General features: G+C 45.7%; 2 protein-coding genes across 7 annotated transcripts in view; one reads left to right on the top strand and one right to left on the bottom strand.

The window, feature by feature from the left end:
* Positions 1–413: 413 nt before the first annotated feature.
* On the bottom strand, positions 414–11,224 carry SHOX2 (SHOX homeobox 2). Of its 4 annotated transcripts, none has more exons than XM_086392058.1 (5): positions 10,339–11,224; positions 7,250–7,458; positions 4,807–4,864; positions 4,402–4,490; positions 414–2,607 (listed from the first exon to the last, which is right to left on the bottom strand). In XM_086392058.1, the coding sequence occupies exons 1-5, from the start codon at positions 10,676–10,678 to the stop codon at positions 2,350–2,352; spliced, it is 954 nt and encodes a 317-aa protein (XP_086248184.1). In that variant the 5' UTR covers positions 10,679–11,224; the 3' UTR covers positions 414–2,349. The 4 variants fall into 4 exon arrangements, with proteins under 4 accessions (XP_086248184.1, XP_086248177.1, XP_086248202.1 ...); XM_086392051.1 differs by having other exon boundaries at positions 414–2,643; XM_086392076.1 differs by lacking the exon at positions 10,339–11,224 and adding an exon at positions 7,867–10,202.
* A 3,517-nt stretch (positions 11,225–14,741) lies between these two features.
* Positions 14,742–15,262, top strand: part of RSRC1 (arginine and serine rich coiled-coil 1) — a 440,840-nt gene continuing 440,319 nt past the window's right edge. For all 3 annotated transcript variants that reach the window (XM_086392028.1, XM_086392034.1, XM_086392044.1), the window contains exon 1: positions 14,742–14,876. The gene's annotated coding sequence lies outside the window, so the exon portion shown is untranslated. The remainder of the gene's footprint in view (positions 14,877–15,262) is intronic.

Consider the following 15,262-nt stretch of genomic DNA (forward strand, 5'->3'; position numbering starts at 1 on the left):
CCGGGGGAGGGTCGGCGACCTGGGACTGAGTGTTTTGTAACAATTAACCCAGGTGGATTTCGCACCGCGTGACCACGCTTTCCTTCCTTCCCAAAATGTTCCCTAAATGAACTTCAAGGGTCAAAGTGCAGCAAAATGAAGAACAAGAGTCCGTTTTAGGGAAGGAGATTATTCTATCCTGTTATTTTACATAGTATCTGTTCCTTTATTGATTTAGTGTAAAATCAATCCGTTTTCTTCATTGGGTGGATAAAATGGGGCAGGAGAGGGGGATTTTCGCTGAGCGCTACAGACAGCCACGAGAGTCATCATTCTCACCGCCCCTTGATTGCCACGTAGGAGCAGAGGCAAGCTCTTTTCCAAGCTGGTATAGTCAAGAGAGATAACATACTCATCAAAAAGGAAGAAGGAAAGACTATCCTGGATAGTTTAATAGCAACAGGAGTAAAGATGACGCGAACCCCATCAAATGAAACAATACTATTTTCATTCAATTGATCGCAAAGTGTCTTCAATTAATAACTTGGCACTTATTTAAAAGGTTTAACAGAGGTGAGACCAAAACATTTTGTACCGACAACACGTCATGAAATAACAGCATCTTTTGTTTAAAATAACTTAATACACTAGAAAAAATATGGCAAATATAAATAATTTTGTTTTCATGGAGAACAAATAGTTACAAAGCTCAACTGCATACCAAAGTTCAGCTAAAAGAGCTTTTCCTCTTTCTTGTAAATTAGAAGGGATTAAAAAAAAAAAAAAAAAACTAAGGAGACTTTTTAAAGAATTGGGATACAGATTGCTCAGTCCAGGGTACCCCAGTTTAAATAGCTACATGAATTGAGACAAACAAAAAAATTATTTGAATATACACCTTTGTGAGATAAAATGCAAATGTTGAAAGTCAACCATTAGTTCACACATTATAGCCAAAATAAACTTTGCTCGTGTGTATCAACATATTTTACACAAACTTAGTGCCGCCGGTATCTAGCTGGGTGTTGTTTAAAGTGAGTGTGATGGGACTGAGAGGGGGAAATAAAGCACGGTCCTCAAATAGGACTTCAGGAAATCTGCAAGAGGGAATACAAGAATAAGGGGAGAGGGGGACTAACACTGACCGCCCACTGTGTATCAGGCACCACGTGAGGCGCTGTACTTTAATATTTCTCTTTTCTTTTCCCCACATTTTCTACTTGCCTCTGTCGTCTTGGGACAATCAGAGTGTAACTTTTTTGCCCTTCAAACTTTTTTCTTTGTCCCCCCAGGATTAAAGATGGGACTAAAAATATATAGCTAGAAATATATATCAATTTTCAGATGCTTTGGGTATTGTTTTTCATACCGAAAATGAAAATGCAGTTAAGTGCTAGTGAGTAAAGCGGGAGAGGTGGGGAGACACCGTCAATGGAATACAAGTAACATGCAAACCGGGACTTTACTGTCAGCAGTCTGGACAGTTCTGCCTTAACAATTTCTCAGAGAAATCATTGTGGTTATCATTTTTGTATTAATATCACTTTTTTATCTCCTTGTTTTTATACTGTCTTCCCTCTTCTTGCTCTTCCATACGTGGTGGTTTTTAACTCAAAGCATCTGATTCAACGTAAAAGGAGGCCCGCCTCTCTTATCAAATTTCTTGTATTAAAGTGAACTTCGCAGAAAAAGGTCAGTTTCAAAACCTGTGAACTTCCCAGCTGCGTACTTTTTTTCATCTTAATTCTTTAAATAAGTATACCTCTTCCTTCAGTTTTGCTTTCTTAGCCCATTAAAAAACAACAACAACAACAACAAAAAATACACTTTAAGTTGGTGACTCCCACCCAATTATCTCGAGATTTGTCCCGGTTATTTTTCCATATTTTTTAATGTACAAAATACTTAATTTTTTTTTTTTTATTCCTTGGTTCTCCGATTTCAGCTTCTGCTGAATAGCAATAAGTTCCCTTTCTCTTTTTCTCTCTGGTTTTTCTTTTCTACAGTTTCCCCCTCATTTTTTACTAACAAGATTTTTATTTCTACGCAAAAGTCCATCGTTGCAGTTTTACCGTGAGCCACACTTCACTGTCCCAGCACTCTTCAGACTTCCCAAACCCATCCCTACAAAGCCAAATTCTAGGCCCCTAGACAGGTGAATGGTCAGGAGCCACGAAGCTGGTGCCCTTCTTGGGATCCCGGGTGCTGCCCTCCGAGTCCGGGATGCAGAAGGGGGCAAGGGGCCATCGGTGGGGCAGAAAGAGGCTCGGATTCCAAGGTCCGGGGCAGGTAACAGAGAAGCAGCGGGGCTCGGAGGGCATGCAGGCTGCGCGCCGTGCTGCACGCGCGACCCTGGCGCTGGCGTTGAAGTCACAGACCCAGGGCGGCCGCGTGCTTTTTGGCTTTCAGTCTGAGATCCGCGATGCTGGAGTTCTTGCTGGTAGTCTTGGCGGCAGCAGCTGCAGCCACGACGGAGGCGGCAGATGCTGAGTCTGCGGCCAACGTGGCGAGCGGCAGTCCGAAGGGCGGCGCCGGGAACATCATGTAGGGCGCGTGCGCGGCCAGGTGCGGGTGCAGGTGGTGGTGCGCGTGCGCCACGGCGCTGTCCAGCTGCAGCTGCGCCTGAACCTGAAAGGACAAGGGCGTCACGTTGCAATGACTATCCTAGGGTGACAACAGAATAGAAACAGAGCATTAACGGCGTCCAGCTTAGCTCGGGGAAGGCTGGGGCAGGGGACGGGAAAGGGACGTTTAGCTGACCTCAGTTTGTTACTGAATCTGGGATACTCCAGTGCCCCTGAGTATTCTGCAGCTCACTCAGAGTGGCTTATCCCCCTGAGTCCCAGTGACTCCCATCTGCAGTGATTGTGGCAGCCCCCTTAGGAGCTGGGCTGGTCAGAGGGCAACAATGCTATTGTGCTAATACCTCACTCCCCTCAAAATAACAATGTATATTGGACAGATGATGGGTGAGTGTCCTTACCCTCTTCTCTTGGTGCTGCCATACACCTCTTAACCCACTAGTAAAGTACCAATAAGCAAACTACAAAACTTTAAAAATGTCACTTAGAGAAGTTATTGCATCTTCATCACAACTGGCACACTTGTTAGTACTCCTGAACTTTACTACTATTAAAATTACATTGGGATCTTGTTAAACTGTAGATTCTGATTCAGAAGGTCTAGGTCAGGGTCAGAGAATCTTGCTTTCTAACAATCTCCCAGATGGTACTGATGCTGCAGACTCAGAGATCACCTTCTGAGTAGTAAGGGTCTTCTCTTATGATCCCCCTCTCTCTCCAGCCATTCTCTCCTGCTTCAGATGCCTAGCATCAAGATACTAGAATCCAGTGGTGCCAAGACAGCTAAGACCTCCCTAACACTAATGCTCAATATATGGGGCACATTCAGGTGTGACTCAGGTCACACTCTTCTGACCAGGGACTGGCAACTGAGAGTTAATTCATGACTTCATAGTCCTATCTAGCAAGGGCCCTGGCCAAGGGTGGGGAATGTCTGATACTGGTTGGGAATGGGTTGCACCCTTAGGCTTGGAGAATGGGGGAGTTCAGAGCCCTGGGATATCCTACTTTTAAAATGTAGTCTTAAAGGTTTCTTTACGGCCAAGTAAGGGTTTGCATTGGCAAGGTGTCCCTGGGAAGACCAATGTTTTCCTCTCTACTAGAGATGAAGGTTTGCAGCTTAAAAAAAAAAAAAATCAAGTCTTAATGGCTAGTATTTTATTTATTTTCTTTGGTCAGAGATATCTAATGTGACTAAGAGGTAGAAAATACCTCAAAAAATATTTACAGAGTTGCCTCAGAAATACCTTAGGACTAACCTTTGTATTGGATCTGACAAAATTTTAAGCAAAAGGCTTTTCCCTTCCTTTCCCCAAGTGCAATCTTTAGTGCATTTTTAAAGGACCAGTTGCTGCCCTCAGGCATTGTTGGTTTCCCGTGAGGACAGAAAGGACTAAGCATATAGGCCTCTGACACTGCTGCTGCTAAGTCACTTCAGTCATGTCCGACTCTGTGTGACCCCACAGACGGCAGCCCAACAGGCTCCCCTGTCCCTTGGATTCTCCAGGCAAGAACACTGGAGTGGGTTGCCATTTCCTGCTCCAATGCATTTAAGTGAAAAGTGAAAGTGAAGTCGCTCAGTCCTGTCCGCCCCTCAGCGACCCCATGGACTGCAGCCTACCAGGCTCCTCCATCCATGGGCTTTTCCAGGCAGGAGTACTGGAGTGGGGTGCCATTACTGTATAGGTTTTTAAATGGGAGTGTGTCCACTATATCATCTGAAAATTGATTCTTTAACTGTACACCCATATTAGAGCTCAGAGAAGGGATGTTCAACAGTTCAAGCAAATATCCAGGTCTTTTTACAGTTAAAAACAGGTTAAAACTGGGCTGTACTTGCCTGCTGAAATGGCATCCTTAAAGCACCTACATTGACATAGGGTGCTACTCTACAAGCTTCAAATTGGCTGGCAGCTCCTATGAGGACGCCTGTGAAAATGGGGAACAAAACAAAATAAAGTGAGGTTAACACATTCAGCACTTTTTCCCGAGGTTTCAAATGGTACCAAATAGAACTATTTCCTTTGGAACTGGACTGGTATCTTCCTAAACTGTTGCCAGAATTAAAATCAATGTAATTTACTCCCAAATTTTAGGACTCTCATTAACTGCCTTCAGGGTAGATTTTTAAATAAGGACCACAGTTATCTTTGAGAAGGTTTTTTTTTTTTGTCTTCATAATAACAGTATTCCCTAATACTCTTTTTATTTAGAGTATCAAATATTCTTTGTCTGAGAAGCATACCTTTATGAAGTTGATTTTCTTGCTTTCTACATTTAGCTCTTCGATTTTGAAACCAAACCTAAAATTGGAGGAAAAAAATAAAATCTAGGTTATATGACTCAAAAATTTTTTTTTAAATTTACAGGAGTATGATGAAGAAAGAGTAGTGTTTTGGGCAAGGAATGGAAGATACAGCAAGCAATCTTTGAATTATATACAACAATCTTAATTTCCAAAGTTAAAAACATAAATCAATGATAAAAATAATTTCCTATACTTTTGCAAGATATATTGTTTCTTGATAAATTACTCAAGTTCTGTTTTCATGTTTTCACAATTAGAGTCCCCCAGGCCTAAAACTCGCCCTGATACCTGATACTAAAGTGATAATGGGTTTAGATGTTTGCCCAGTAAGACCTGAGAAAAATGTGCTCATTAAGAGCCTGTAATATTAATTAGCTTCATCTTCAAGAAAAACCAAACACCAAAGCAAATAGTGACTCTGTTTTTTTTTTTTTTTCCTTGGGGGTGGGGAGATAAGAGTGGGGGAAGAGGTAATTAGTGTTATAAAAGCCTCACTACAAAGAAGTTTAGAATTTTTTTCTTCCTCCGAGCAGCACAGTGTAACCTGGTAGCAGAATAATTATGCCATTATCATGATAATCTAATTTGCTTCTATAGAAAAAGTTGCTGAGTGCAGTTATAATCCAGAAGTATCCAGTACGTAGATCAAAATTTAAATAAAAATATGAGAAAAATAAATACCAGCAATAAAGTTCATTTATTATAAGAAAAAAGAGCATTCTGTGCAATGGGACTGGGGTATGAATCATGTAATTCTGGATAATATCTTCTCCCAGATACTACCTTCTTAGGTAAACTTGCCAACTTTTAGAAGCAGTATGGCAGATTTTAAGAAATTCAAACAAAGCTTGCTTTTATACTCCAATAACACAGCATTATGTTCCAATAATACAGCATATTGACTGATTCACAAGTTAATGTTTAAAAACATGAAAGTAAAATACTGCTTCAGAGCTTTTTCCTTGTTTTTGAAAGCAAGTGTCACAGTCAATGTAAATCTTCAAAAATTCTCCTGCCATTTAGTGTAATAGAGGGTAGATTTCATGCCAGGGTGGCATTCTTTGTGTACCTCACATGGCCTGAGGCTTCTTGCCTCTTTTTTCCCCTAGAAGAGTTGGAACTGATATACTAATGCTCACAACTGTAATAATTATCATCATGTCTTTAAGGGGTTTCTAAGCCCCTAGAGATCTCAGTACACAGAGCAAAGTAGGACAGGCTTAAAAAGGAAGGCTCTGCTGTTGATGCTGTGATGACCAAGGCAGCCTATTATTACTTTTCCCCTTTAAGGGGACTGCTCTGTTTTTGTCCTGATCCTATTACAAGATGCGGGGAAGCCCCATAAGAATTGCATAGTTCGCTGCAGATGGTGGTCTCTGTGCCCAGAGACCTAGGGAGTATCTGTTACAGTGATACTTTGTAACAGCTGCAGATGTTCAGGCCTAAAACTGCTCCATGTGTTCAAACAAATAATGACCATCATTTTCTCCTATTTTATTATTTGAGTGGAAATAAAACCTGAAACATTTAAATTCGTTTTCCATAAAACTAAAAGGATATGTATGCATGTATGTATATAATTTTTTTCCCTTAAGTGCTCCCAAAGCCTACTTTTGCTATTAAAGTCACCCCCACAACCAGTAAAGAAAATCTGCTTCAATACTAACTTCACTGAGTGTGGCACTTGCTGGGATCAGACTTTGGAAATGTCAATATTAAGATATGTTGGTTGTTTTAAAATCAAGTTTCTGATTCAGATTTGCTTCCCTGGTTAAGTGAGAGAACAAAGAAAGAGTGACCAAATGCGTTTATTTTCTCCGCTATTTCACACACAGTTTGAGATCGACTGCTAAGGGCAGACTGTAAAATTCTGCACTTAACAGTTGCTAATTTTCTTTATAGTCTGTACATCTATAAACCTAATTGGCATATCCGCCTGGCAAACCTAGATCCCAGAGCAGACCCTCAAGGAAACCCAACTCGGGTGAACAAAATGTTCGTTGTAACTTTTAAAGCATCCAGAAGATAAAACGCTTTCTGTGGGATTTTTTTTTAAGGCTTATAAAAGTAGGCCCATTAGGATTAAACCACATTAAAGGCATTGTGAGGAGAGGGGGGTGTGGTTTATAGAAACCCTGGGAGCAAGCCCAGCAAAGCTTTCTTCTGCTGGGAACATATGTTGGTATGGGGTGAAGGGGAGCCCGGGAAGGCTTTAGGACTAAGATCTACTTTGGAAAATAAGACCTCTAGCAAAGACTTTTCTTCCCTTCTCACCTCACTCCAGACACTTGAACCCGCACACTCATCATGTGTACCTCAAGCGACCAACCCTAGTCATTCCCCCTCCTCCGCTCCCCACGACCTCCTCACAGCCGGATACCTGCACTCGGGCCTCGGACAGCCCCAGCCGTTGGCTCAGTTCTTCACGCATAAAGGCGTCCGGGTAGTGAGTCTCATCAAAAAGCCTTTCCAGCTCGTTGAGTTGTTCCAGGGTGAAATTGGTCCGACTTCGCCTCTGCTTGATTTTGGTCTGGCCTTCGTCCTCCATCCCCTTTGCATCCTCTTTGCGATCCTTCAGCTCCGGGGACACTGGAGGGGGTACCACGAACAGGGTCATACGCATATGTCCCCGCGCACACACAGCAACACACACACACACACACACACAGACAAAAAACAACACAGCAAATACCATGAGCAGATTTGTCTCCAGAAGGATGGCGGTTTCTGCCCCCTCCCGGAGTTCCTGTCCAGGCCCTCACCCCGCTGAGAGGATGAGGATCCCGGAGATGCGAAAAGATCAACTGGGGTGGCTGCCCGCGGGCAAGGTGGGCATTCACCTACCCAATCCCTTTCACAACTGCGGCCCCAGTTCACCTTCTCACTGTTCACCCCCACAGTCCCCTGCCCTCCCCCGCAAACAAAAACCAATTCCACTCACCCTCTCTCTTGCGTTCACTCTCTCCCACACACGCACAGAAATCAAAAGCGCCGCACCCTGTGGGTCACAGAACGCGATCCCGGCAGAAGAGGGCGGCGAGGCCAGGGACTGGGCTCTGACACCGGCCATTCCCGTAGTGCGGACCCCTTCTCAGCCAGCGCTGGCTGCCGCCGGCTCTCCCGTCTTCTCTCAAACTTGCTGGTCTAATTTGGGAACAATTGGGCTGCTGGGTCACAGCTGGAGGACAAGACCCCTGTGCTGCACTGCGCTGGGAGCTACTTCTCTGGGCGCTATGTACAGACCCAGGGCTCGAGCCAAATACCGCGGACGGCCCCTGGACAGCCAGGCAGTCCTTGTCCCCGCTGCCGAATCCCAGTCGCCAGAGCAGAGGCGCCCACGCCATGTTGGCGGCCTGGAGGGCTCGCTGCCCACACCCGAACAGAAGGAGAGAGGCAGAAAACCAGCTTCGGGAGGCCGGCGAAACAGACCGCTGCCTCTGTTCACTCCTTCTCCCTCCCCATTGGAAAGGCGGACTCGACCCTAACCGCTTAAACCCACAGAGATCAACAGGTTCAAGCGGAACATTCGCGATCCGCGGTTTCTATTGGTTGCGCAAAGGCTTTTCATGCATCCAGAAGCTCGGATGTTTAATAAAATATGCATTTTTCTGCTCTAGGTTCGCATACATCCATTGTCACTTTCCTGGCCTTCCTTCTCCTCCTTTTAAAAACAGGAGCTTCGGAAGTGTGAGCATACAGGGACACCAGAAGGATGCGGCTATATATATATAGGCCAAGGGGCACTGATCAGGGGAGCTGGTATCAACGTAAGCGGTCCTCTGGAACCTTCATCCTTTGGGCCTGAGTCGAAGACTTGGGTTTTTAAGGTGCCAAAGCTGAGTTTAGAATAATCGAGGCTGTTTGCAGTTCTCCCTAGCCCAGAATCCTGATCAGCATAAGTGTTAAAAATCATTTCTATAAGAGCCAGGCTGCAGAGAAATTAATATTTGCCCTGAGTTTGGAAACCAACAATCCCAAGACTTCATTTGCCCCGGGTTGACTCTAAATTCGCGGTCTGGCCTGCTGGTGTACCCAGGGCCCAGAGCTTGGGACTCAGGCCAGGGAGGTTGCACTGACAGTTATGCCACCACTTTCCATGTTTACTTGGTACCCCGTCTGGGAGAAGACCACTAGAACTCAGCCCGGGTTGACATTCTAGTTAAGCGTTTCCCGCATATCTATTTCTCAAGAGTTCGTTTTGCGGACATGTGTCCTTCCTCCAGGAAGCAATAGATTATATTATAGCACAAACTCAAGTCAAGTTAATAGGAAAATATTTCCATTTATATTGTAATGAAATTTAAATATGAAAACACACCCTTCAGATTCTGCCAAAGCGGTGAGACGGCTTTATTTCATGCTCACAGTGGAAGCCCCTCAAACTTTGGGGGCTTCAAAGAGAAAGATGTCCACATTTCCAGTTGATTAATAGACTTAATATAATCTCTATTTCGCCCCCAAATTTCCACTTATTGGCCTAAACAAGAACAGACTTTGTTATAAACAACTTAATTGCTTGCTTAAATATGTGATTCTACGCATGTCACATATTTTCTTAATTGGAAAAATATGGCAGCTCACCAGTTACTGCAGGCACCAAGTGCCAAATTAATTTTATTGTTGAACTCCTTTGAATTGGTACAGGATGCTCCACCATCTAGAAAAAGCCTTTTCCAAACACTTTGCTGGCACCAAAGGATTATCCCACCACAAAACCAGAATACTGGATGATGCCGCGCAATAAATACCGGAAAACAAACAAACAAAAAAGGAGCCTAATGCATCTCCCGAAAGAAGACAGCGCACAGCCTGAACCTCAGCCTGCCTTGGCCTCATTCTACCTTGATAACTCTAAGAAAATGGGAAGTTTTGGTCCCTAAGATTAAGGGATCCACAGTCTTCACGGAGTTGTAGTGGTTCTTAGAGGTAGCTGCGAAACCCGGGACGACTCCAGGGTGAAATCCCAATCAACCTCCGTCTCCGTATCTCTTTCCCCGTTCTCCCTCTTTTTTTCTTCCCTCGGGCCTAGGAAAGGGACTCCAGCAAACTCGGCGCTACATGCTAACTGTAATCCCGCCGCCCGGCCCAGTGACGGCCAGCATCCACTTCGGCAGCCTGGTCCCCAGAACTTCCCCACCCGCCTGCCGGCCGTCCGGCGGGGCCCATCCTCCGGTTGGTGAAAATGCATTTGGGTGGAATGAGAGTAGCGGGAGCATCCGAGAAGGGCGCGCGCAAACCCCACACGCTCCCCCTCCTCCACACACACACACACTCGGACCCCACCCACGACCGTGCACACCACCGGACTCCCACCCCTCCGTCCTCACTCTGGCTTCCAAAGCTGGGGTCCAAGGGCCCTCTCCGCGTCCGCCCCCCTATTCCTCCCCCGTCGGGCCTGGGGATCCTCTCCCGCCCGAGAGGAGTCGGGAAGGCGGGAAGGGGAACCGCGGCCGGGGGTCGGGCCGTTACCCTCGGTGAGCCGCGGGCTGCCCGGCTCCCTGCTTCTCTCGGCGGCGCCCATGTCCAGCTCCCGGACGGGAGAGCGCCCTCCTCCTCCAGCTCCTCCGCCTGCTCCTCCTCCGCCTCCACCTCCTGCGCCTCCGCCTCCTCCGCCGCCGCCGCCGCCTCCGCCGGCCGCCCGGACTGCCGGGCTGCTGCGGTCGTCGCGGCCCGGCTCCGAGCAGCCGCTCGGCTCCTTGGCCCCGCGCAGCGGCCCGCTCTCCAGCACCTCCCGGTACGTTATAGCCTCCTTCTTCTCCTTCACTTTCTGGTCAAAAGACTTCGAGACGAACGCCGTAAGTTCTTCCATCGCCAGAGATGCCCGTCAGCCCCGCGCTCAACCTCTCCCAGCCGAGCAGCCCCGCTCTTTTTTTTCCTTCTTCTTTTTTTACTGCTCCAGCCCCCCCAGTAATAACACATCAATGGGGCAGGGGGTGGGGGAGGGGGAGGGGGAGGGGGGAAGAAGAAGAAAAAGAAGAGAAGAAAGAAGAAAGAGGAGAAGTAGAAGGAGAAAAAGAAGTAAGAAGAGGAGGAGGTGGAGGAGGAAGAAGAGGAAGAGGGAAGGGGCGGGGGCCGCCGGAGGGAAATGGGAACCGATGCTTCCCTGCCTGAGCGCGCTTGTTCAGTGTTAAGATCTTTGACAATTCTTCCTGCGGAGAGTTCAGATCTGATAGCGACGCAGCGCTTGAAGTCTCACTATTTATACTTCGCAAAGGCGGCCCCTTGTTCTGAGTAAATTACCTCCCCTCGCAACTCGGAGGGAGCCCCTTCCCGGGAAGCTCCCGCGCCACTACCTGGGGGTGGGGGAGTGGGGGTTGGGAGGTGGTGGGGGTGATAGGGAGAGAGGGAGAAGAGGGAGAGAGAGAGAGAGAAAGAAAGAAAGAGATTGAGATTGATTAAGGCTGGAGTCCAGGATGGCTGGAGCTGGAGTATGAGGACAGAGAAGTGGGACCGGAGGGTGTGGGAAGAAGAGGCAGTCCCAGGCCGTCCGGCTTTTCGGATACCTCGGCCGCCTGCGCTCTTGGCCATTAATTCAGGATTGACAATCCCTAATTAATTTAATTAGGCGTGATTTTTGCGTTGGTGTCACGACTTACTTAAACACTGGGGAGCTGGACTTATTCCGCCGGGGCGTGGCCAAGAGGAAACTGACAAGTGCGCTGCTCCAGGAGTCAGTAGGGTATCCTGACCTGGCATACGACCCTGCGTCCTCGCCAGGCGTCAGGGTGCAGCGCAACTGCTTGGCTCCGCATTGCTGTCCGGCAGCCCTGCCCTGCCTCAGGACCCCGGGACCCCATTTTCTTATCCTGACCCTGACCCCAGTCGTATATGCCTACTCTTCCCAACGCCGACCCGAAACCTTGTAGCCTGGCATCCTGGCTTCACAACCCTGCCGAGTCAGGGTCTTTTACAATTTCTCAGGCCCGCGCAGCTCCTTTTTAGGGGCTTCCCGGTCCGCGGCCCGAGCTGAGCCTGGATCTTCACCAAGCTCCCCGCCCCAGGGAGTTTGTGAGTCACCCCATTATTCGGGTCCTGGAGACCATGCCGGCTCTACCGACAAACCTCGCTCGAACTGGCTGGTTGGTTTAACACATTTTCCGAGCAGCTGTTCCCTGACAGATTCCATTTTAAAGTGTTTCTTTAGCGCTTGATCAAGGACAGTTTGACTTCGTTCCCTCTATGAGGTCTCAGGACCCTCACCCTTCTCCCTTACTCTTTGCACTGGGACTCCTCCCACAATGAACTAAAGAAACTCTTCTTTAGAATCCCAGAAACATTCTAATTAATTTCCTAATTTTGAAAAGATCATGATTATTCCTCTTTGAGTTTGAAAAAAAATTGATGTTAAGTTTGTGCCCCACCTAATTTCATTTATCGTGGACTATTTTAAAAAATGCTCGCTGGGAGAAAAGTACCCCTCCTCTCCATTTAACGCTACGATTTAAAATGATATCCCTGGACTGTGCTCATGGAAGCTGTTATATGGATGGATACATCTATATTCTTGCGTCATATATGCGTATTGTGCAGGACAAAGCTTGCTGTGAGAAGTGTGGCCGTGTATATACACCCCTCACATAAGACTATTTACATGTGAAAAAAAGAATACTTACATATTGAAAGTTATATTTACCTGCGTGTGTAAACACACCTTTTCCAGTGTGGCTTCGGGAACATTTTTGAATAGTCTGAATATTAAATACAGTCTTTCTGATGTTAAAGGTAACTTGTCCGTTTTCTTGGATCTTATAGTCTTAGTAAAAATAAAAGCAATTATAGAACTTTGGTTCTGATATCTTCCAACCATTGGTTAAGGCATCAAAACAAAGTTAACAGATAATTTGAGAAGTTCTGTCAAAGCAACCTGAAGCATTCCTAAAAAGAGAACACAATTATACCTTAATATGCTACTATTTCTAGAATATATATAACTTTGTCACTATTTTTCACTACTTTTACACTTTTCAGATTAAAATATTCACAGTTGGTGAACTTAAGGAAGATGGAAATCTTACTTTTTAGAATTATTACTTTGCCTTTTTTCTCTTGAATTCCAAAGGTTTTTTTTTTCTTCTTCTTCTTAAAATATTTCATTTATTGCTACTTTTAGGAGAAATAATTAAGAACTTTAAGTTTCCAGTAGCAGTAGCTTTTAGGTATCAATAAATTACAGGAGTGCTTTCTTTTATTACACTACAAAAGAGATTCAAATACTCTCACTTTCTAAAGTTATATGAGTTTAGAAATATGATTTTGCAGTTAGTCTTGGGTTACTATTTGTGACCACTTCTGATATTATTAGAGGGGACTAACCATAAAATTTTAATCCTTTAATAAAATCCACTTTTAAGGTTATTTAGCAGAATGACAAGTCATGGGGTCAGCTAAATGGATGTGGTGCTCAAATAGTTCTCAAACTGAGATGTTAAATGTGTATTCAAAACCGCATGATTAAAAGTCTGGTAAGGGACCAGGAGGCTCACCAACTACTTTTTTGCCCTTTCAAGCATGTGACTTTCAAGTCCACAACTCAAATTCCACCTACTGAGCTTGAGGGAAAGATGAACACTTTAAAGTTAATCAGGGAAGACTTGGATATAATAGTTGAATAATTCACACCCAATAGATTTTCCCATAGATTTTTCTGGCATGTTGCTCTTAGTATATTTACCAGTAGTGGTGTTCATGTAAGATGGAGCTATGTATGAAAGATCTGCAGTGTCTTAACTATGGATTCCTACTGCCCCTAAGGGAAATTTAGTTAAAAAAACCAAAAACAACCAACCAAGGTCTTGAAATGATACACTAATAAATGCTCACCAAGTTATAACGATGTTGGTTTTTAAATAGCAAATATTTTCTCAAGACAGTTCAAAATGCAGTTTTGGTAAAAACAAACAAACAATTGAGAGTAAAGTTCAGTGACCACCTGCAGACAGATGTACAGCTGCCAATAAAATTCAGGGCCCCAAAGGTTCATTTCTTTACCCTCCACCCTAGCTCTTGAATTATTTAAAATAAACATGGAGTGTTGTAGTTAAGCTTTAAAATGGTCCCTCAAGACAGGTTAGTTAAGGTACAGTCATTTATGAAAAATAGAGTTGTGGAGATGATTTTCTCCATCTCAAATGTCTGTGCAAAACTGTAGCTTGGGTACACAGCACTTGTTGGTTCACTCAGACCAAGGCCAACAGTTTATCTCCTTATCGACGCTTCTTCACATTAAATAAGGAAAAAATGATGTTCATGCAAGAACAGATAAAGTCGTGTAAGTTACAGAAAATGCTGAGTTGCTTTCATTTGTATTGGTTTAAATCACAACAAAACCCCCTACACATTTATTTTCCAAAAGAAACCTCCTGCCCCTGCCTCTGGCAGTTTTCTCCCATTCCTCAACCAACCAGTTACTTTAATGGGAGAAAAAAATTTGTCCCCAGCCTGTGCCTTCACCTTTAGCGCAGAAGAAACACCGATTTTTAATGCAGTTTTTCAAATAAATCATTACAATTTAATCACAAACGACTCTGACGCTATACAGACACACTCCCTTGATTTATTATTGTTGGGCCAGTTTCCTCCTCTCCCAGCATGAGATAATCGATTTTGCTACGTGTGGGTGTCTTAAACATAACTTCCTATGATGCGGATTTATTTACTGATTATCTGTGGAGATAACGACGATTACTAAGGCAATAAAACTTTTCCGTCGCCACCTTAATTGCTTTTTGGTAACAAGAAAATCAAATAATCAAGCACGGAAAACCAACACCAAACAAAAAATTGGCGGCGTGACAATCCACTCCTTCGGCTCTCCTAACGCCTGGCAGCTTCCATCGATGCACTCGAAAATTCGGCTGACGCTGCCTGGTGGTGGAACCAGGAAGGCGGTGAGCTTAAACTGAAGCAAGTTCGGTGAGCGCCGGCGGCGCCCAGATTTGAAGAAACATATCTAGGTCTGCGGTGCTTGCAAGTCTACTGGAGGTGTAAGCCCGAAGGCCGGAATCCAGGTGATGCCCGCGTCCGGGACCTGAGAGGCAGCGCCCGCAGCTGAGGGGTTCCGAGGCCCTACTCTGGCGTGAGGCGGCGCGGGCCTGGCGCTGCCTGTGTACTGGAGGCAGCGGCAACGGCGGCGGCGGCGGCGGCGGCTGTGGGAGGCGGGTGGGGGTAGGGGGTTGGCGGTCCGGCGGCGTGCTGGGTAGCGCAGTGCGCATGCGCTGGGCACCTGGCGGCTTCTGACCTTTTGAGGGCCAAGCTGGGGCCTTAGGGTGGTGGCGATTATAGGGCTGTACGCGCACGCAGGCCTCAGGCTAGGCCTTGAGTCTAGAGGTGGTGAGGGAGAGTTAGCCTACTCTTTTACCCTTTCCCTCCTCAAAACCTCTCTTTCTCCCGCCCC

The sequence above is a fragment of the Bos grunniens genome, chromosome 1, assembly GCF_055505025.1.
Source record: "Bos grunniens cultivar Pamir isolate PY7600 chromosome 1, Bosgru_T2T1.0, whole genome shotgun sequence".
NCBI classification, from domain to species: domain Eukaryota; kingdom Metazoa; phylum Chordata; class Mammalia; order Artiodactyla; family Bovidae; genus Bos; species Bos grunniens.

Bases quoted from the DNA above. Each gene is read 5' to 3' on its own strand.
- SHOX2 (XM_086392051.1), bottom strand. From the start codon at position 10,678: ATGGAAGAACTTACGGCGTTCGTCTCGAAGTCTTTTGACCAGAAAGTG. The intron at 7,459-10,338 runs GTAACGGCCCGA...TACCCCCTCCAG, and splicing joins CAGCCCGCGGCTCACCGAGG to TGTCCCCGGAGCTGAAGGAT. The intron at 4,491-4,806 runs GTATGCTTCTCA...CCATTTTCACAG, and splicing joins AGAAAATCAACTTCATAAAG to GCGTCCTCATAGGAGCTGCC.